Source organism: Poecilia formosa, unplaced genomic scaffold (assembly GCF_000485575.1).
Source record: "Poecilia formosa unplaced genomic scaffold, Poecilia_formosa-5.1.2 Scaffold95, whole genome shotgun sequence".
NCBI classification, from domain to species: domain Eukaryota; kingdom Metazoa; phylum Chordata; class Actinopteri; order Cyprinodontiformes; family Poeciliidae; genus Poecilia; species Poecilia formosa.
The window spans coordinates 1904189-1927501 of record NW_006800034.1 but is presented as its reverse complement, the minus strand read 5'-3'; the positions used below and the strand labels follow the sequence as shown (position 1 = coordinate 1927501).

At 41.1% G+C, this 23313-nt stretch overlaps 2 protein-coding genes across 6 annotated transcripts in view; both read left to right on the top strand.

Moving 5' to 3' along the window:
- Window positions 1-23313, top strand: part of adkb (adenosine kinase b) — a 163622-nt gene that overhangs the window by 9497 nt on the left and 130812 nt on the right. For all 5 annotated transcript variants that reach the window (XR_001662864.1, XM_016674412.1, XM_007558355.2 and 2 more), the window contains one exon: window positions 10193-10271. Coding sequence is in view for 4 of the 5 variants with exons in the window: in XM_016674412.1 (XP_016529898.1) it covers window positions 10193-10271 (79 nt within the window). In the remaining variant the exon portion in view is untranslated. The remainder of the gene's footprint in view (window positions 1-10192; window positions 10272-23313) is intronic.
- LOC107836893 (histone acetyltransferase KAT6B-like) overlaps window positions 16066-23313 on the top strand; it is a 151485-nt gene continuing 144237 nt past the window's right edge. Inside the window, exon 1 of the mRNA XM_016674417.1 lies at window positions 16066-16072. The gene's annotated coding sequence lies outside the window, so the exon portion shown is untranslated. The remainder of the gene's footprint in view (window positions 16073-23313) is intronic.

Genomic DNA, 23313 nt, shown 5'->3' with positions numbered 1-23313 from the left:
GGGGGCTCGTATCACTGACGGGGGCTGACTCAGGGGGATCAGCACTGGATTGAGACACACATCACACACACACATCATCACACGACACAGGAGATCAGTGGAGGTGCCTCTCCACTCAAACACCCCGCTGTCTGTGTACATCTTACACACCCCTGCTGCTGCTGCTGCTGCTGCTGCTGCTGCAGCTCAATCTGCTTACCGGCAAGGAAACAACAAAGGCCCTCTCTCACTGAGTACATGCTAAACACTCTTGGGTTTGCGTGGGTGTGTGTGTGTGTGTGTGTGTGTGTGTGTGTGTGATGGATTCTGGTCTGTAAACACACTTGACTCTACTGCCTCTTTCTTTATTTCTTGCGTTTTTAATAAATAACGAATTGAATCTAGAGGACCGGGAACCCCCAGTGGAGCTATCCCGGCTTGTCATGAGAAGAAACACTCCACCTAGTGGGTGGGGGTGTGTGTGTGTGTGTGCAGACATGCAAGATTGCATGCAGAGGCTGCATGTGCCACTTCACTGGATGCACCGATGCTTGACTGAGTGTGTAGACACGCTATAACGCCACACTACCACAACCACCGCCACCTCTTATTTTCCAGATCTCTTGTTGTTTTACAGAGCGCTGATACAAACCTCTTCTTGTGCAGTGTAGGCCAAAGGTCACTAGCCTGCATCCATCAGCCCGCCTCCTTACCAAAGAGAAAGCAGAAATTAATCGCTCTCGACTGGTAATTGAGACATCAAAACCATGTTCAGCTGCCAGACGTGCCGCTCTCTTAATGTTTTATTGATAAGCGCGAATCTGACGATTTGGGGCATAAATCCAGGCTGGGAGGAATCTGCATCCTTGTAAATTATAAACAAGTCGTCTTAAAAAATTTTCAGGAAAATGAGGTAAATCTCCATGAACATGTTGTGGGGCTGGTTGATTTTTTATTTTTTATTTTCTTTCTTCTTCTTTTTCTTTCTTCTGCGTTTAAAGGTTGCCCGCTGCATCACGAGGGGGATGGCTGATGCAATCATAATTAAAGCTCGTCCTCGCCGGAGCTGCAGATGCCTCTGTTTGGTGGCTGGCAGCTGCCAGCAGGTGGTGCCAGAAGGAAACAGCACTAGTCAAAAGGGGGGATGTAACAAATGTAATCTACATCTTCCTTCTCATCCATCACCTCCTCAACTCCCCACCTTTTAAAGAGCGTTTTATAATTAAAACGGGGGGCCGACTCAGCCGCTGAATATACGGCGCGTTCGCTTCAGAAAAGCATGCTCAGGGCTATTTTTAGTCATCTTTGATTCGCCCCCTCCCCCTTCTCCCCCCCCACCAGCCGCCACATTAATGGCAGCAGCTTTCATACATGTGAAGTAGTTCTTATATCATCTGTGCTGATCATTTCTTTACACCTTGCCTGTGCGGGGGTAGAGATCGGGAGGCCCGACTGGTGAGCAGCAACACTCCCAGTGTGTTTAAAGTTCACACAGGGCCATATGGTCCCCACAGCAGGGGGTGTTGGTGGAATTATTCACACGGAGCGCTCTGAATCACCCAGATCCTGGTATCAACCACCGAGATAAGGGGGAACGTCTCAAAGGCTTTGTGCTTCGGCTTCAAATCTCAATCCTCGAGAGAACGCCAGAAGCCCCCCCATCCTTCCTTACACACGCTCCCTCTTCCCACTCCTCTTCCCCCAGTGTGTCCCTCTTTCTCTCTTTCATATCCTCTATCTCTCACTCACACACACACACACGCACACGCGCACTACATCCACACGGCAGAGTGTGACAAACAACGCCACCCTCTGCAGCGTGAAGCCAAAAACCTGTGACATTTTAGAGGAAATAATATGAACTCATTCTCCGTGAGCAGATTTCACCCCCACCATCTAAATCCTTGAGCGCAGCCTAATTAAGTACAAACAGCAGTTCTCGGCTAATGCCAACAAATGGGCTGTTGCTGCTGCCGGATCGGCCGATTATTAAAGGGATACACATTTGTTGTTTCTGCATTCTAATGCAATTACTCACCCATTATGACCATGTAATTGTGCAGCCATTAATTGTGCATCCAGTCTCTGTTACAGCGAAGCCGGGTTTTTTTTTTTTTTTTCTCCTTTTGTCGCGGCAGGACTTTTTTTCGGCTCAAGGTTCCTAAATGCAGGTGCATCTCAATAAATTACAACATCACTGAATAGCTATTTTGTTTTTGTAATTTAATTCCAAGTGGAGCTAATTCATTACACGCAGAGGGATATATTTCAAGTTTTCTGTTATGACTAACAGCTAAGGGACTCTCAGTGTTTGCTTTTCAGACAGTTAAAATGCTGCGTACCACCATCGGAAAAGGATTTTTGATGCAGAAATGCCAACATGCTGAAACGTATGACCGTGCACTGCACAGTTTATCGACTCAGCACTTGGTCGGGGCTCCTTTTGCATGAATTACAAGTGGAAAGAGTCAGACTGTGGCACAGATTGCTTTAATTTCAGCCCTTAGCTCATCTGCATTGTTTGCTCTAGTGTCCCGCATCTTCCTCCTGACAGCACTACAGAGATTCTCCATGGGGTTTTTGGTCAGGCTGGTTTGCTGGCTAATCAAACACAGGAACACCGTGATCATTAAAGCAGGCACTGGTAGTTTTGGCAATGTGGAGAGGCGCCAAGTCCCGCTGGAAAATGAAATCAGCTTCTCCATAAAAGCTCATCAGGAGAGGGAAGCGGGAAGCGCTTTAAAAATTTCCTGGTACATGGTTTGAGTGACCTTTGACTTGATCAAACTCGAGTTAATCAACATCAGAAGTTGACATGCCTCCCTGAATCATCACTGCCGGTGGAAACTTGTCGCTGGATCTCAAGCAGCCTGGTTTCTTTGTCTCTCCACTGTTCCTGTGGACTCTGGGATCTTGATTTCCAAATGAAATTAGAAATTTTCTTAAATCTGAAAGGAAGACTTTGGGCCTTTGAGCACTGCAGACCTTTTTCTCCTTAGCCTAGCTAAGATGATCCTGATATTTTCTCTCATTCAGAAGTGACTTAAACACCCAGTACAGACCTTGTGTTTCTTCCAAAACTCCAGAGTAGGCTTTGCTTCACAAACCTTGCTATTTCACGTTCTACTAGTTTTTAGCCCCATCTAGCTAATGTGCTGTGCATTAGCTTTTGCTATAAACACTATGATGCAAACATGGGACTACTGTTCTGTTCAGTTTGTCTATGTCGATGTGTGTCTGCACCTATCAAATAAACTTAAATTAAATGAATGCAACAACATTTATCCCTATGTTGGTGTTTGTTTACTCTTAACGCAGTTTTTCCTTCCTCTCAACTTAATATTCCTCGATTCTGCATTTGTCTACTTTACCAAAACTGCAAGGCACACCTTGTGAAACTTGTGAATTTGCCGTAACCTTTTCAGTGAGCTTTACTTCACTAACCTGCTAAACCTGTGGCTGAACATTTTTTCCTTCCATTTAACTTTCCATAAATGTGCTGTCATACTAGACTTTATGCGCACACTTTTATAGCTCTTACATTTTGGGACTTACCCTTATTGTGGAGGCTGTCAGTGACTGACTGGTGGACTACTACTGCCACAGCACACCGTTTCTGTATTCAAAGTTTTGCTTTATTTGCTTTTTTTTTGTAGTATTCTTATTATTTGAGAATCTAAAGTTTTGTGCTTTTATTACTGTTGAGCCATAATTATCAAAACTGCAGCGACTCTTTGTAACGTGCGAGTTTCACTTTCTGCATTCGAGTACAGAAATACACTTACTTTTCCAGTTTTCCTAATTGAATGAGATGCATTGCAGGCCACGGTACCTTAATCATGTCAACATCTTAGAGCCTTTGTGCAAATCAACATTCACTTCACTTTATTAGAAGATGTCAGAAGACGAGGAACAAGGCCTCAGTCGACGTTTGAATCGTGACTCATTTGTGTTCAGCGCTTTTATGCGCCACAGTCTTTGCCGTCTACTCCCATCATGCCCTAATGTTCCAGTGATAAGAATGCCCTATTCATTCTGCGTTCCTCACCGGTTGCTACAGAGAGAAGAAGAAAAAAACAAAACAAACGGAGTGCGAGAGAGAGAGAGAGAGACTCTACAGGCATTGAATAAAAAGCACATCTATTTCTAAGAGGAGCACACGGTAGAAGATAATTATTGATTTGAAATAAGAAAAGATAAGGCTCAACCTTGAGCAGCTCAGCGATAGCACACAGAACAGAATAATTAATGGGCCTGTCTTGTGTCGGGACAAGCTTTCACACTGAGACGAGCGTATTGATTTTAAACAGATAAACTGCGTAACCCTTTGTGAAGGGTTTGACAAACAATTTAATTGGGGGGAAAAAACAACAATATTCCTCACCCTTTCCATCTCCCTTTCATCACGGCCCTGAGCTGCTTTTTTTTTTTTCTCCCCTCCGCCTGACCTATGGAAACAATTACTGCACATCAGGCCTTGTTCTGCCTCCAGACTACCAAGCGAGGCTGGTGTAGGATGTATGCACTGATTGGGGAATCTAATCAATGGTGGAACTTGTCTCCGCTCCAGATGCCTGTGTTGAAACTGGGATTACCAAAGCCTTTTAGCTGCCTCTGTCAGATAGAGAGAAGATGGATCTGCCTGTTTTAAAGGTACCTGCCTAGTATAGTTGAAGCAGAGATAATTTAGTGCTCCTGTACGACCCACCTCCTTCCTAATACCCCAAGGAGAGCACCAAAAGCCCCTCATTTCCCCCCTAACCTTTCCTCTTGTCCTCCCCTGATTAGCGATAGTCGCCATTTGATCATGTTTTCCTGCCTGTCCTTGTGATTTGTAAGCTGTTTAAACGCGAACGAGGCAATTAAATGGGGAACGAACGGCGGCGCGTAGGAGAGTGGGTGCCGCGGTGATCATTAACAGCGAATTACCCTGGTGCGCACTCAAACACTCGGGAGGACTTTCAGGCAGACCACTCCGGAGAATCCAGATCCAATCTTACCATTGATTAACCGAGACTTGTTCTTCCTGCGAAATCACTCGACTGGGATTTTAGGGCACTCATCTGGTCTTATCGAGATAGGCTAACATCAAAGGCGAATGAAGAGGGAGTCGGTAAATGGGCTCACTTTGCCCTCCACGTAAGAGACTTTGAGGAGCAAATCTTGAATTATTGCCTCATGTAAATAATGTACTTGGCTTGTTTTTCTTGTTCTTTTTTAAGAGGGGGTTAAAAGAAACTCATGAGTGACTCAAAGCAGAGAACACTCAAAGTACTTTGGGAGCTCTCATATTTCCCTTGATGGGAAACAACGTTGGGGGCTCCGTCCCCAGGAATGTAAACAGCACAATGATCCCGACTTGTTTGATCTCCCCTGCATTTACAGATGTGTTAAGCTGAGGAAGAATCATGGTGCTGCACTGCAAAATCCTCTGAATAAAAATATTTTATGCAGACTTATTACTCTAATTGGGATACGACTCTGATTTAGCCTGCAGCACCCTCCACATTTATTGGCCCATCTGGTAAAGATGTCAGAGACGCATTAAAATAAATGAAATTGTTCTTTGAGTTGCATAATCTCACCAAAACATTGACTGCAGTTTTTATAGTGAGATTTTTTTTGAGCCCACTTTGCTATCCTCTTCATCCTTGTGCACAATGGCAAAATAAACTTAGGTTCTCATCGGGTCTTTTTAGTTCCAGTTACTATAAGGTGTTTTTTTATTGCTCTAACTGTAAATATGTAGAAATATAGTAGCTTTTAACTTGTGGCAAGTTCTACACATGGTATGTTTTACCAAGTCTGGAGATAGTGCTGAAGGATATATCTCCTGTACAATGTTTTTTGTGTGGATTAGGCATTAGTACGTACCCATTCTGGGAAAATGTTGTCTTATTTAATCCACTCTATCTCTGAGCAACTTTAGACAATTAGCCATTTTCTTGTAGCCATTTATTCTCACTGGGGTTCTAGTTATTCTGAGCATACAAAGACCTTCCACAGGATGTGTCTTTTTAACCATGAATCAGCTCACACTTGCCTGGGGGATGATTTTAGGAGAATAACCAGAAACACCAAAACTTTCAATCACAGTTCCATTGCTGAGTGTTGCTATGATGTTAATGATTATGATTAACTTACATTTTTCTGATTCGGTCGTTTTATTTCCTTCATTACAATCTCTACACACCATTCATTGTGAGCTTTATCACGTTGGCCACCTGCTGTTTACATAATGTTTTGGCATGGAGGGCTGTAATATCGGCATGTGAAATTTGCTTCGATTTATTTCGATTTATTTTAAACCGAATTGAATACACACACAAAAAAATGTCTATATTACATTTTTTACTATAGAAACTGTCGGGGCGAGGATTTTGTTGGGAAGAAAAACCCTCAGCATATTACAATACACTGTATTTTAATTCACTTTCATTTAATTCATTTCACATTGGAAGATATGAGAAACAAAATGTACATTATACATGTGGCTCAGGCTCATTTTTAACTGGCAGTAGGCTGGACTGCCCTTGTTATATAACACAAACTGACCATACATTAGTGGAATGCGTGGCATGGTTGAAATTGTTCCTCCATTGAACGACACCGGCAGCTTTTAAAAGCTGAGGTTAGTAGCTGAGGACATTTTGTTCAAAACAATTTCTTTCTCTCTGCTCCCTCCCATCGCGTAGTCGGCTCAGGCTGCAGTAGATGGAAAGGGATTTTCTACCCCTAAATGGCCATGGGGGCCGTTTACGGTGTCACTACTGTGGGATCACATGATGTTTGAGGGTGTAAAGGTCTCGAGGCAGCTGCTCCTTTTCGGATGGGATTTTTCGAGGCTTCCAAGAGCAGGGCCCCATGCTGTCTGCACTGAAAGGTGGAGCAAATAGTTCTAGTGGGAAAAAAAAAAAAAGACCCTCAAATCCTCTGAAGCTGTGTGTCTATTTGAAATGGGTCTGGAGTCCCTCGGCTCCCTTCATGTTATAAACACCCACAGTGCTCAAATTCTTCTTTTGTCAAGGAGTCAAAACAGGTGTCTCAGGAACAATTTCCCCCCCTCCCGGTTAGCATATTTTCCACTTGTAAGGAAAGTTTTTTTTATTTATTTTTTTTATTTTATATTATTCAGAGCACTCTGCCCTGGGTAGACTCGTTGCCTTGAGACATGATCTGTAGACTTTCTTTGAACCAGTAAAGGTTACTTTCACACCAGCTCAAAATTCGGCCATGCTTAGTTAAACCAGGTTGAACCAGGAGTATTGAACTTCTCTGACTCCTGCATGTTGGTAAGCCACGATACACTTTGCATACAGATCACACTTGTCTTTGAACTATATTTACAACAGATGCATGTTTCACTGAATGAAATGTAGGCGCTCCGCTTCACATCCTGCATCCCTGAAAATATCTTTAAATCTTAAAATGCCTGGGAACACAACCTAACTGTTCCGGGAATACGCACAAGCATCTCTACAGGAAGCTTTTTTTTTTTTTTTTTTAAGTCTAATTATTTAAAGTGAAATTACACAGCCACCAGTGGAGATGTGGTGGTTCACTTTAATGTTTTAATGTCATTTCATTATTTTGCCCCTGGTGTAGACACACTTCAATTCAAAGTTGAGTGGGAGCCAGACACCTCCTAACATGCCATAGCATCTTGACTGTAGTTCGGTCAATTATGTTAGTGGGGTGGACACGTTTCTGTAGCTCGCCCTCTGGAAGCCTGTTTGTGTGAACGATGTGGAAAATATACACATTCCAGCTTCATAGATAATAAGCATCTAATAAGCATCTATCTTTGCAGCTGAGCTTTGCATCACATTACGCGGAAGCACAGTCGCTATTGATGTCTGAAATGGCATTACGAAGGGATGAAACGAAATGTACGGAAACTCTCTTAGTGTTTCTCTGCAGGCCAGAGTGTGTTCCTGTGCCTCGCGTTGGAAAACTCCCATGATTGTTTTCTGCCCGTTCCTCAGGGTAATGGAGCCTGTTTTCTTTTGTTGTTGTTGTTGTTGTTGTTGTTTAGTCTGTTACTGTCACTTTTAAACTTTTTTTTGACATGGTTTAGACATAAAATATTTCGTCAGAGGTGGACTCTCCCTAAATACTTTCCCTAGTTATGTACGCAAGGAAACTATAAAAGCTATTTATTTAATAGACCTGAAAGCAAAAGCCTATGAAACAGCAGCACATTGTGCCTTATTAAAGATTAATAGCTGCTTTTACATGTTGTATTGTTTTGAAGAAAGCAGATCGTGTTTCTTACATTGAACTTTTACTGCTCAGCCTGATTTAATACAGGATGGCTAACTATAACCACGTGTGAACGATTCTTCTTTTGCTTTATACAGGCTGACATTTTGACCCCAGTTGCCCTCTTTTTACTTTTTATCTGTCAAATGCTATCTATCCATCTTGTCTTTAATGTTAATTTTGATATCATTTCTTGTAATTCTTTGAATTGCCATGTGCACAGCTAGTGTAAACAAATGAACTTGACAAAGTTTTCACGGACTACAGTTGCTCTTTATAAGGTTTTTAAGCCTTTTCCAGTAACTTGCAGGTGACTAATTAGTAGCTCTTATCAAGTCACACCTGCGTGTCTTATAATGTGATAATTATTGAGAAAGCTGTTTTATAACCACAGCACAGGTGTTTTTAAAGTTATAGGTGGCCTAGAGGCATGTGGTTTCTGCAATACATAGCATTTTGCATAAAGTCTAATGGTTCAAGTTAGGTTTTTTGGCCTTCGTGCCGCTCTTCCACAAAGACCAGCTTTGTGGAGTGCATTAGTTATAGTTGAGCCGTTGATTTTTGCAGCTCTTCCTGGTTGATTTTCTGGTCATTACTGTCTTTGTCCAGTCGATTAGTTTAGCTAATGTTCTTGTAGTTTTGCATTTGAGGCTAACTACATTTTCAAGCGACCTTTGAGGTCTTCAAAGCCTGGTTTATTGTTTAGCCCACTTTAGAAATAGAGCTCTAGAGTTTAGTAAGGAGTAACAGAGTAAAAGGTCTTATAAAAAAACCCCCATTAAAAATAAGTCCTTCCACTGCACAATTATTCTCAACCTTGGTTTGTCTGTCACAGATCTCAATACATATGTTTAAGTTGGTGTTTGTGTCATGAAAGAAATGTAAAAACATTCAGTGGGGTTGAAATCTTTTGCCTCATAGAACTAAAAGAGATAGAATAGAGGTGTCCTTTTATTGTCCCATTGTGGGAAAGTTTGGATGTAGCAGCAGGAAAGTGACATTCCCACAAAGATAAAGATTGAGAATAAAATGCTGTACAGCAAGGGTAAAAGTACAAAATTTGTGCAGTTAAATTATTTTTATTAAAATCTAACATGCTTCGTTCCAAATAAAGGTGCAACAGAGTAGGAAAATAAAAAAAAACAAATACAAAATGTGCATGTGTATTTTTGTATTAAAAAATAACACACTACACTGCAAAAACCACAATATCAGCAAGTACTTTTGGTCTAGTTCCAGTGAAAATATCTTAGTACACTTAAAATAAGGCAACACTAACTTTTCAGCATGAAGTATTAACTTGTTTTAAGTCAATAATTCCTGAATATTGATGAAAAAAGTACTAGTTATAAGTGACATAATCTGCCAGTGGAACAAGGCATTTTAAGATTGAGAAGAATGTTTTGTAACCTGCCACTTCACTTGTAACTAAAACTTTTTCATCAATATTAAGAAATTATTGACTTAAAACAAGCTCCTATATTGTGCCAAAAAGTTTCTTGTAGGCTAGTTTTGTTTTATTTTAAGTGTACTAAGTCACAAACACTTAAGATTTTGTGTTTTTGTAGTGTTTTTACCAGAAGTGTGAATAAAACTGTACAAGCAACAGATATGAGTAAATATCAACAGGAAGCTGTTGGGAGCAGTGATAGTTATACGGTGTTACAGCTGCTTGGAGGAATGGTCTGCGGTAATGCTCCTTTGTGCACTTAGGATGCAGCAGTCTGTCATTGAAGGAGCTCTCCAGCTTAGTTCATTCGGGGGGAGACATTGCCCAACAGTGATGGTATTTCAGTTAGACTCCTTCTGTCTGCCACCTGCACTGGGTCAAGGGAGCATCCTATGACAGATGCAGCTGCATATTTTCATTATCCTGCATATTAATGAAATTGGGATCTTGGACAAATAAGCCTAAACTTCACATTGACTGACAGGTCTGCTCTTATTTCAGGTTTGAAGAAATTGTCAAGAGAAACAAAGTTGAATACCACGCCGGTGGCTCTACCCAGAACTCAGTGAAAATCGCTCAGGTTAGTCCTCTTTGGCTCTCTGCGGTGTGCCTGAATGTGTTTTGAATATACAGTGGTACGGCTGTAACCTTAGATTTGTCGGCCCGGCAGCCCTGGGAATACACAGCATAGCTGTGCGGCACATTGACACATTACAGCTATGGCTGTTGCGAATTCATCAGACCTGCCACGGAAAAGGGAAAGGCGGGGAGGATTAATAATATTTACAGTGTTATCTAGTTGGCCTAATTTCCTGAGACATATCAAGCATCAATTAGAGAGAATTACAAGTAGATGCAATTAACGTGTCACAACAAATTATATCCAACAAACGCTGATCTTCTCCCTGGCTGTTAGACAGATTTGTGCATCTAAAAGAAATTGGTGATTGTTCAAATCTAAAATGACAATCTGAACTTTAAAAGATTATTCACTAATTCCTCTTTCTCTCTAAAGTGACTGCAGCAAGTCTTTGAATTTGACATGCAGTGATTAGCTGCTGATAAGGCTCGGGTCTGCTCACAGTAAACAAAGAAAAGGCATCCAGCTGAAAAATAATTCCCTTCCAAGGAGGGAGAAATGAGTTCAGAAGCTAATTGAGAGGCTGATGCCTGTGAAAAGCAGCAAGTCTTTCTTGTCTGTGCGTGTGTGTACGTGTGCGTGTGTTTTTTTAATTTTTTTTTTTTATTTTATTTATTTTTTTCCGAGCGTGTTTGTTCGGCGTGCAGAGTTTGCATATATATACCCATGTGTGTGTTTGTGTGTATTTATCAAAAGATAGAGACAGAGCTGGGGAAAAGAAAGTAGGCAGGCCCTGAGGCTGCCACCATCTCTTCGCTTTAGAGACAGTAAACATCTTTTAAAAAGAGACGCCTAGCTGTGCACCTCCATACAAACACTCTTTAATTATCAAGATCATAAGCCTTTGCTTAAAACTCGGTCTCTTACAGACGTTAAATGTCAACGAGATTTTACTCTCTGGGCAACGACTCCCACCCTCCCCCCATTTTAAATCCTCTGCCTGCTTGATGCAAGGCTGAGCTCTTTTTTTTTTTAACTTCTTGAAATATAATCGCTAAATTTTCCTGCAGGAAGCCATTTTCTTCTCCTATTTGTCTTGCAACTGAAAAGACATATATATTATATTCGGTGTGATCTTTTCCTGTTAAGACATCGATGTTGACAATGATTGTTTCATCTTTTATTTAAGCGCACACTGCAGGAATTGCCCCCGAGCTGCAGATCAAGTCCCATGTGAAATTAGATGGCAAAAGAGATTTTTATTGCCGGCCCTTGAAGACTAAGAAGGACCCGTCATGGCCCCTTCTCCTCTCCGTGCCCTGAGAGAAGTGCTCAGTGAACTAAATTGGTCTCATAACGGCATAGCAGGCCCTAGTCAAATGTTATTCTACTCTGTTTATTTGGATATTTACCCCCTTCTGTGTGAAGATGTAGAGCTGATTCTGAAAAGCTCGAGATAACAAGAGTGTTTTCGTCCCGCACCCCGAAGTCTCAGAAGCTGTTTCTGTCAATATATACCTTCAAGCGCTGACTTTTTCCACATTTCACTTTGAGTTTATAGTGTTCTTTTATGAAAAAAAAAAAAAAATGTATAATGCATAACCAGCTCCCGGATTATCACATTGTAGCACCTGCAATATGTGAAACTTCAAACCCTCGCTGTATTGTGGAAGCTGAACCTTCAAACACAAATGATATGCACCGCAGCACTGAATCCACATCAAAGGGGCCCGGCGACTAAATGAGATGCTCGATCCAGGGGCAGGTTTGCTCACCATCGACCTGCTGGAGGAGGGAGAGAAGTGTTCAGAGGCTTTGCACAGGAATCGTTGTACACGCTGGGAAAAACCCAAGGTGTGGGAGGATCAATGCCTTCGCCTGTAGAACTCATACTTCCCTTCAAAAACCCAGCCAGCTCATCCGAGGCTGTGATAGGTTAAATACTGCTGTTTCATCCAAGTTAAGATTTCAAGGAAAGCCTTTACCTCAGCTTGCGGAAAATGCAGAATCGATGCTGATTGGATTTGGGCAAATGAAAATTGACCAAGAGGAAGCTTAGAAGGGATACAGGTCCTTACAGAACCGTTCATAGCCTTTGAGCTTCTTCACATGTTGCCACGTTGTAACCTGAACTTCAGTGTGTTTTACTGGGTAGAACACTGAGACGTTTTGAAAGAAAGAATTAGTTTCTGTTCTTTGAAAAGCCTCAAAAGAGCTATTTTCAATTCTTTTCGCAGACCCTCAATTTGAAAATTGACTGAATTAATTGAATGTATTAAAATGTTTGGATATGTCCAGGAAATAGAAAATTGAGAGGGGAAAATCTTTGATCTTCCAAATCTTTTTCAAGGAACAAAAATGTAATACTGCTTGACAAATGCAGTTGTTTTGACGTGGATTCATACATATATTATATGCATAACATTATATTCTCCATTTACACCTGTATTTTGTTATTTTACCCATCAATATTTTGTTTTTTTTTGACTTGAGGACTGAGTGCACTCACTTTAACAAAATAAAGAGTCAATTTTCCGATTTTAAATTTTTTTTTTTGGTTTAAGTTTCAGATCCAACTGAAACTGTGGTTCCAAAACTAGTACTTGTCAGAATGCCAAACAAATGGCTATTTTGTGAAAATTTTACCAACAAAATATTGCAAAAGTATCCAAGTAAAAAAAAAAAAAAACTTTGCATAAAACTAAATTAAAGTTTAGAAGTTACAGATTTTTCAATTAGTGGAAGTGAGTTAATTCAGTTGCCAAAAAAAACAAAAAGCTGTAGGCCAAATTAAAAAAAATAATAGGTCAGTGTTCATATCATGACTATGATTAGCAGAACCTACAGATAAGATATATAGATATTTTGTACTCAAAACAACTAGAAGTATCTAAAATTAAGCAAGATGCTACCTCCACCATGTTTCATCATGGGGATAGTGGGTTCAGTTCAGTGTAGCCAGACATAATTTTTTTTTTCCATGGTTTGGTCTCTGAACAAAAAACTTTCATTTTCAATCATTTCAACAACTTCAACAACAACTTTAGTTTTGTCCTCTATTAAGGCTAGAATTATACTTTTTTTTGTCATTCATGCCCTTATGCATGTTCAAGTTAGCATCTGTGACATTGCATGGCTCTCTCAAAGCAGATTCATTATTACATGTCCACATTCCTTGCTGCACACAAGTGCTCCTGAATAAGCCTTAGATCTTGTTTCGATCAAGTCAGTGAACCCACATGCACGTAGAGCTCTCTGGCTCTGATTCTTTGTAAGAAAGTGTTCCAGTATGATAGAAAGTGGGGAGGGGGGAGGAAGGAATCGGAGGTTGTTGCCTTTGCCCTGGCTCTAACAAACACCATGCCCTGTGGGGCCATCCTACATAAAGGCTTACTTACTGAACGTTGCAGGGCTGTAAGGTAACAAAAACCAGCCTGGTGTTGCCTGCTCAAATGCAGCCACACACATCAAAAGGTCTGGATTCAGATAGAGCGCAGTGGAAAACAACAATCATATATTTTTTTTCCCCCAGTTATTTACAAAGCTGGAGGGAGGAGGAGAAGAAAATGTGGCTTTTCTGAGCATGTGATCCAAATTTTGGTACTTCTGAGCACTCGTGGTGTTTATCACAGGTGACAGAATTGGTGGGGGGGGGGAAGTCAGTTGACTGGAGGGGCTGTATCAAGAAGCACAGTCGATTCATTTAGACAGAACATCAAAGTCCTCCAACAGCTCCTAAGGGCCTGGAGATTGAAGTCTGAGCAGAGACAGGCTCACGGGGAGTTATTGCTGCTGTGAGTGAAGTGGATCCTGCTCTGACTGCCTCATGTAAACCATGCGCTCTCATTAGGGTCCCCACAAATCAACACCATTGACATATTGTTTCTTTTGACTCTAAGCATGCTTCATGCGCATTTACCAAACAGACAAATAGCTTTGTGCAAGCGCCCCAGCTATAAATGTGTCACAGAAACGTATGATTAATTATGCGCTCTCTCCTCTATTTAGGTTTGTGCATTTTTTGCAGTCTACATAATCAGTCCACTGTGATGTCTTAATTATTGTTTAGAGAGCAAAGGCTTTTGAAAAATCTGCTGTCTCTGTCACGGTTATGATGCCTGTTTAACATTTCCTGAGACTTGGTCAGTCGTGGAACGGCTGAGTGGGGCCCAGCTCTGGTCGTTGGCTCTGAGCTCCTAATTGGAAACGCATGTGCGCCACACTGTTGAAAGTCGTATTCAAATAACAGGAAAAAGTCCCACAGCACCACTTGACTTTGAGAAAGTTCCTCACCAGCTCATATTTTCTTGCAGGAGAATACTCCAACTGGTTTTGATGTCTCATTGAAGGCGGTGACTTATTTCTCTGGGTGAAAATGTTCCATGACCTAATGTTTGGCTTTTACCGCTCGTTTTGTTAAAAAAATAAAGAATGGCAAGTTGCCTCAGTTTGAATGAGCTGAATGAAGAAATGCCTACGTCTGGTACCACTTAAAGAAAAAGAGGACAGTTAAGGAGAAAGAGTGGAGCTTTTGTGTTCGCGCTGTGTGACTCGCCGTTCAAGAGGGATATGCTTATATACGCTAAAAGGAGGCATTTATAATTTTTCTGCCACTTTCTGTTTTTTCTTTCTTCTCTCACACTTAATGATCTGCGTTAGAACAAATCTTCTTTGTCTAGAAGTGACCTGGAGGACGTTTGAGTAACTTGATGCTGGCTCATTCTCAAATTTCAGTTTTTTTTTTATCAAATTAAGAGAGTTTATCCAAGCAGAAATTGAAGCGCAATTTCTGCGCTACAATAGCGTGCTCATTATTAGCGTGGAAATGAGCACGCTAATAACTGATTAAGACCTTGATCCAGTGACCTGGATCAAAGTTTCAAACCACAGGAATAAACCCTGTGAAGTATTTGTCTGCTGTTACAGTCAAGTAGACGGCTCTAGTTAAGGCCAGTTATTAGGTTTAGGGGGCAATCGCTTTTTCACACAAGTAGGTAGGTTTGTATTTATTTTTTTTCTCCCTTAGACTTTGATTAATATCTAAATTGGTTAGATGTTCTGAAACACTTAAAAGGGAAGGTATTGTGTAAAATAATTTTTTTTATTATATTATAATATTATTCCTTCATCAAACACATACCTGGAATGTCGCTTTAATTCTTTCAGGCTTTTTTTTTGTTGAGAAATCTTTGATTCTCCCATGGCAACCATTCAGGGGTGCCTGAATGCTTCCTCTCACAAAGCCACGCCCCTTTTCACTTAGCCCCGCCCATTTTCACAAAACTCCTCCTCCCAGATTAGCTTCCTCCTCCCAGATCAACAACATCCTGAAGGTGGAGAGTGTGAAAGACTGTCTCTTTAATTAAAGCGACAGAGGCCAATTTCAAGGTATAAATTTAAGCTATTTTCTCTACATGCATCATTTTTAGAACTATCAATCCTTTGATAGTTATAAAAGTTAACATAGTTATTTAATGGTGCATAAGTTTGACATACATGCAAAACGAAGAGCAGTCAGCTCTCTTTGCCCCAGTTCTTTTACATAAAGTCCAGTGCCGCCATTTCCCCTTCATATTTGTAATTGCTCCGTTTTGTTTGCTATCTTGGTTTTGTCTCCGTGATCTCAATGGGCAAAGCTGGGTAAATATTGGAAAATATTTGAAAGGATGAATATAAAAAAGGACAACCCTTTTGTTTGTTTTAAGACGGGCTAATTGCAGAAGCACCGTCGGCATCCAGTCTGAGCTGTTTTATGGCAACGGTGTCTTGTTGTTTCCCTCCCATTAAAAAGCAGTGAAAAGGTCACAGTCTGTTGAGCTCGTCGTGAGAGACGCATGAATCCAAATGGATTTTTTTGTCCCTTTCATCTCCACTCACTCTAAACATTCCAGGTGCACAAGTATGCACTCGAGGGGGGGGGCGGACTAGTTGCCATTGTTTTTCCTCGGCATAAGCAGCAGAAGCGAAGAACGCCTCATTCGCTTTGATGAGCGGTGTGTTCATGCGTGGGCTTCAATGTCACCCGCCATGAGGCAGCTGTGAAGTCGCAGCTCATGTCTGAGGTGCCATTTACTCAATGATGAAGTGAGGAGATCTCAGTTGGTTCCACATTCACCTCCCCTTTTACACACTCACACGCTTTTACACACCCTGCCGGAGCATGTGTTCCCCCCACCTCAACTGTATTGTGACTGTATGTCACAGCTAATACTAGCGCTCATTTAATCTCAAGCTCTGTGATCCCGACGATAAAGGTTGACTGAGCGATTACGCAAGGTTTTTGTCATTAACATCCGACAGGCATGACCTACAGCACCCCTCCCCTCCACCCCTTGTTTCTTTGCACAAAATAATTACCTTGATTTAATTTTCCTGTCAGATGCAGGATATTTTTGTTGCCCCAGCAAGAATCCACACAGTTTGCCGTATAGGTGACACGTCAACATCCCTGTTGAAGTTAATTTGCCATCAAATTTGCGACTTAATTCAAGCTGCCAAAGGGGAAGACATGGGGAGTAGATTGTAACTCATAAGTATGCATTGGAAAAGGGTGTTGATTAACATTGAGGGCTCGGGAGACAGACACACTAACTTGTATCATCTTGCCTCGCAGGCTGGCACTGGAATTGAATGTGATATCTCCTGTAACACGTCCTTGCTTTGAGTCCTTGGTTCCCGGCTCGGGAAGGAAGGCTGTATCGAAGAGTTTCCTGCTTCGTACGTGGCTTTTGTACTGCTGCTCAGGCTCGAGCCCAAGCTTTGAGAGCAATCTGACAGGACTTGTTAAAAGGGAAGTCTACAGATCTGGCAGCATTCACTAGTCAAACTACTGAAAGATGTTTAAAGCAGGACAGTTAGTATGCTGCATGGCCTCTTAAATATTCTGTATTTAAAAAAAATATCTAGTGGTGTATATGTTTCCCCTTTAAATGTAGAAGAATAGCTGAGTGATGAAGTATGGACTACAACAGTAGGATTTCTAATAAGTACATCGAAGAAATACAGCATCAATTCTGCTTTGTGAGGACTTGGGTTGATGACATCACAAGAGGCAGAACACCTGAGCTGATCAGCTGGCTTTAGCAAACATTATGCCTGATGAGCAAATTTTGATGTGTTTGAGGCAATTTATACCATTTGTCAATCAACAACCCCATTTATTATATTCATGTGCTACAAACCTGTCCTACTTCCTTGTTGCATCTGTAAACAATCTACTTAAACAACTGCACATCAGTTTATTTTTCACAATTGTTTTCAGCTGTTCCACAGCGACATTTCATACACAAAGAAACAATGTGAATTTCATGTCCAAAACTTCAAAAATACCAAACGGCAAAGGGGCGAAATGACAAACACTTCTCTTGATATCTTAATGTAAGTTTGGAAGCACTGGATGCTCAACCTGTTGGTCTCCAGTGAACTCGAAACTATGAAGAAAAAACTGAAACAAAAGTCAATGAAGAAAATGTGATACAGCGCCGCAACATTGAGCCCTTTAGTGTTGACTGCTCTGCTGCAGGTACATGGACAATGGGGGTAACTGGTAGCACAGCCTTGTTTTAATCTTTTCCAAATTTAAGAATCAATTGACCATCTTGGGATGAAAGTTTTACTCCTTGGGGTCATTGCTGCACCTGCTGAATACAAGCATGCACATTTAAAGGATGAATTTAAGTGAAAACATTGTAATAAATAGGAAAAAGGGGGAAAATGCAAATACATTTAAAGTAATGACTAATTTTACTTTGATAAAACAGGAAATTTAGAAAAGTCCACATAAAAACTGAGCATGAAATGTTGTTCTTTAGGTGGCATAATGTATCCAAATAAGTTTGATTTTACAGACAAGACTTGCTATTCCCTTTAAAGGCAGGAACTTCAGAAATGTGTAAATTATGTGCACAGAGTACTGTTGATTGGTCTGAGACTGTAAACAATGTTTCATTAAACAAATCACCACTGGGATTATCTTCTCACACAGGTCAAGTAACGGCTGAATGAGCGAATGATTGTGCATTTTACACGACCGCCCTCCATTTTCATAAAAGTATTGAATAATGCCCCTCTCTCATATTTCCCCGCAGAATGCCTGTGGCAGTAGTATTTATTTGGCACATTCTCAGCATGCTCCCACTCTTGCGGTTGAAGTGTTGCATAGCAACTGAGGAAAAACAGCTTTAAATATTTTGCTTAAAAAGGTTTTAAGAAAATAAAGAACAGCCTGCAATTACTGTTCATTTCTCCCGAGTTCATAAGTTTAAGGAGCTGTAGAGTTGTGCCAAGCAATAAATGAAATACCAAATTAGGCTTTGTGTTGGCCTGGAAAAACATGAAAAACTCTCTGTGAGTCGAGTATTTTTTTTTTCTTCCCTCTTCTGCCAATTCGTTTGCATCTATTTCTGTTGTGTTTATTGAATAAATGCTGGCAGATGTCTGCACCTTCGCTAATTCACAACTGTTTTGAAACAGAGCTCGCAGGAGTTTTCAAAGTTCAGCCCGGCTCAGTTGTCGAGCCAGCCGAGTATATCCTTGACAGGATGGAAAAATGTGTAGGTGAGTGCAAATTTGAAGTGATGTGCCTCAGGAAAACGGATCGGGGATGGAGCGACAGGGATGGGGCGCATGTGGAGAGAGAGCAGGCTGGATGACGCACAGCAGGTGACAGACAGACACTAATAGTAATGGCTCTTATCAGTGCTTCGCTCGCTCCCTCTTTTCACATGGGCTCTGACATCCTCCTCCTACTCCACCCCCTCCATCTAGCGGGGGGTGCTGGGAGCTCGCTGGGTTGTGCAGCCCGTTCAGACGGAAACAGCCTGCCAAACACCGGTCCCCTCACATATAAATTGCATCATTAACATCGCCTAGATTATTCCAAGCTCTCCCACCGGGTTTATGGCAGCTCCGGCTCAACTTAACTATTTGACTCACTGAAGACATTCAGGTTTCCTGAGTGAGCGGCACTTAGATCTACTGTGAAACACACCAGTTTCATTCTTTCTTTAGGGTTTAAACAAATCCAGAGGAAATCGAGCCTTATTATGTAGTGTAATGTGCTTTTTCTGTCTGGGGCTACAGCCTGTCGTGCTCACCAAAGGATGCGGGTCTGTGTCAGCGTCAGCAGGGCCGGAAGTTATAATTCGCACCAGCTCGTTACAGATTTGTCGAGCCATACCTTCTCTTTCAAACATATATTTTAATCGTCTGAAATTAACCTCTACACCTGTCCAATACGTAAAACCCATCCATCCATGGTGTGCACCTGTTTGTCCTTGAAGGATATAGACACGAAAAGCAAGTTTAATTGCTCTAATATCAAGATTTCTCCATTGACTACTAAGAAGGGTGTGCATAATTTTGGTTGTTTTTAACTATTGATACATTGTTTTTAATATCTTTACAGAGAACTTTCTCATATCCCAAAAGAAACGTCTTAGTTTAATAAAAGTAGGTTTAAGACCTGTTGCAGTGTCTTTTCACGTCTGTTTAAAATGACAGCCACAGCTGATCCTGAACGCTGCTTCCCTGTAGTTTAGAGTATGGACTTCAAAATACTTTTATTACTTTATAAATCACTGGATGGCTTAGGACCAAAAACACATTAAAGACCTGAACTTCCAGACCCCTCAGGTCTTCTGGTTCAAATCAGCTCTGCTTCCCCAGAGTGAAAGCCAAACATGGAGAAGCAGCATTCAATTTAAATTCTCCACTAATATGGGACAAACTTCCAGAAAACTACATGACTGCTGAAACACTGAGTTCCTTTTAAATCAAGGCTGAAAAACCCATTAGTTTAGAGATACTTTTGATTCCTAATATCTTGAACATTGATTAATTCTGTTCTGGATTGCAACTTGTTATTACTTGTCTTTATTTTGCCATTCTAATGTAATGTTTCTTTTTGTTTGTTTGTTTGTTGTGTTATGTTTTTATTAAGTAAAACACTTTGAACTGCTTTGCTGCTGAAAAGTACTATACATATAGACTTGAGTCGCGCGGAGCACAAATAATTTTGGGTTTAACTACCTCAACACCTGAAACCAGTAACCCAAGCTTGTTTTCTCGTGTGTGTAAAAAAGTAATTATAAGTCATATTCTTTATTTAAACGGGGAAATTCAAAGAATTCAGAAACTCTGCTGTAGCAATGAAAAATCAGAGATATCTATGCTCTATGCCTCTACATTTAAGCCCAGTTGACATCGCAGTAGAACAGGACGGATCTTCTTCCTCAGATCAGTCGGCAATTAACTCTGTAACTCTGTAATTACTATCCGAGGTCAGGGTTAAGCTCGGAGCGAAAGGTTGGAGCAGCAAACATTTTTATATGATCCTCTTACGCTATTATCCTTCCTCACTCCTACAAGGTTTTACCTCATGGGGAGAATACATTACATAAAGCCCCTTAGCAATTACTCCTCCTCAATGAATATCTGCATGGTGTATAGTCCTGTGATTAATCTGGAATCCCCTCTGCCCCTGTCCAAAAGCAAGCCTCACTCTGCTTACCATGCAAGTTTCATTTTCACCTGAACAAATGGCTCCTTTAGAGAAAAAGTGCCAACCTTTCGCTTTTGCTTGCTGCTTGTTAGAAAAGAAAGAGAGGGAGTAGAGGGAAGGCACAACCTCCTGCAACAACAACAAAAAAACCGCCCCCCAAAAAACAGATACCCCAACAAGGAGAAAAAAGTAGGGGTGGGGTTAGGGTGGTTGGTGGTAGGGAGTATTTTTTTGGGGGGGAGGTAGAAGCTTAATAGGGTTGAATAAAGGAACATTTATTTTTGTGCTTTGGCCTGTAACAGCCTCAGGAAATAGCTCAGTCTCTTGATCGCGAGCAAATCCTATTAACTTACAGTGCTTTCACTCAGGGTAATGGGCTCCATCTCGAGACCTGGTAAAACACTTTTCCTCTCGGACACACTGATACTGGTGTCTGGAGGGCCCGGCGTTGGGTAGTCTAACACTTGGGCAGAGACTAATCAAGTCAAACAATCTGCCGCAACGGAGCAACACGGAGTGAGGATGTTGATATCCAGCGAGCTCATTCAACAGGCCCCTTCACACGTTCCTAACCCAATACCAAAAAGGATCAGAGCTCAGGATCAGCTCAAGATCAGGTTATTCGAGCCCCTGAGAATTGTAAAGCGATCCCCGAGCAGCTTTTGCTTTCTCAGGAGCGATCAGAGCTGTCGGTTCTGCTATACACTCCCAGGGCCGGGGCCAAAGGGAACTCCTGGGGTCTCCATTCATTCCTGTCCAGCGAGGGCAGGGCTGTGTGCGTCTGTGAAAGTGTTTGTACTGTGTGCGAGGAGAAAGTGAGAACAAGAAACTCAATTTACAGAAGGGGTAACCGCCATCCCCCGAAGCCAAATGGAAGAGAAACTCCAATATATTTCAGCGAAAGCGCGCCTTAACCCCCACTTTATTTTCTGTCAAGAATTTGAGCGCTCAGAAATAACTACAGCTAGTTAAAGCTCTTGATTACTGTAATTATTATAGAGTGAAAACTTCGAGAGAAGTCAAAGCACAGCCACTCAAATTAAAAGAAAGCACCGTGCTCACAGCTATTTTATGAAATATTTTTACCAGTTGTATTTTTTCAGGTTTTGCCACATTAAAATGACAAACTTTGTTGTATCTTATGTGACATCAGTGCGTAAATAGTAAACAGAAGAAACATTACCTTTGTTTTTTTTAAGTTTGCAGCATGCATTTGTATTCAGCTCCCTTTGCTCTGCTACCCCCAAATGAAATTAATCAAATTGTACTAAAAACTGCAATACCTTTTGAACCACCTTTCACTGCTTTTACAGCTACAGCTCTCTGTTTGTTTAGATAGTAAGTAAAGCTTTATTTATGTAGAACCTTTCCATGCATCTAGATTACAAAGTGCTGTACACAAAATATAGAAAAGTACATCGAATAGTTGATTAAACGCAATTTTAAAAAGATTTGTTTTTAGTTTTTAAAAAGCTGAACACCGACCTCAAGCTATTCCAGAGTCATGTGGATGTGAAAGTTCTCTCTGATGTATATGTCAGTGCTTGTAGATTTCAAGCCCTATAAGTGAGAGCAAACAGAGAACAGTGGTGTGACATGTGACCAAATCAAACAAATCAAACTTGTTTGATTTGGTCAAAAGTCTGAAATAATGCTACTCAGCTTAGCGATTATTTGGCAGTGATTTTGTGACATTAGGATTCAAAGGGTTTTTTCAGGATTGTCCATATTAAACTTCGTCTTCCCAAGGAATTTGACCCGCATGTGCGTTTCCGTTTAGCTTAGGTAGGTGGCCATGGCTAACCAAATGTGTTTACAGTTGTTTTCATTTTTGGAGGGAACACTGCTCCATAAAATGCTCAAAACCTTGGACATTGTTTTATAACCTAACTCTGCTTTAAATGTTTCCACAGCTCTATCCCTGACCTGTCTTGCTGTGCTCTTTGGTCTGCATGATGCAGTTGTTCGCTAATATTCTCTAACAAACCTCCGAGACCTTCGCTGAACAGCTGCGTTTGTACTGAGATTAGATTACACACAGAACGAATCTACTAATAAGACGGCTTCTCGATGCGTCATTTTATTTTACGAATAAAATGTTCTATGCGTAAAACATTTTTAAAACCATGTATTGCTTTGCCTCCACTTTTCAATCTGCTTTTTTTTTGTGTTGGTCTCTCACATGAAACCCCAATAAAATGCATTCAAGTCTTTGATTGTAATGTGAAAAAGAGAGGAAAGCTGCAAGGATTATGGATACTTTCGCAAGGCACAATGAGATCCCCCTTTGATGCTGGCATCATATTGTATATCTCAGCACACTTCAACATTTTAGTTTAGGTTGTCATCTTTGTAACCCTCCAAAGCCTCATTTGAACATTTCTTATCCATGTTAGATGCCAATTGACTCCACTGATAGATGGCCTCGGTCTGGCCCTCTCATAAATCTGTAGAATGGCATGTTCTCTCCTGTCACCATTACCCCTTGTGCCTGCTGTCATCCGCCTGTCTTATGTCGGCAGAGTTACAGTGTGCACCTGT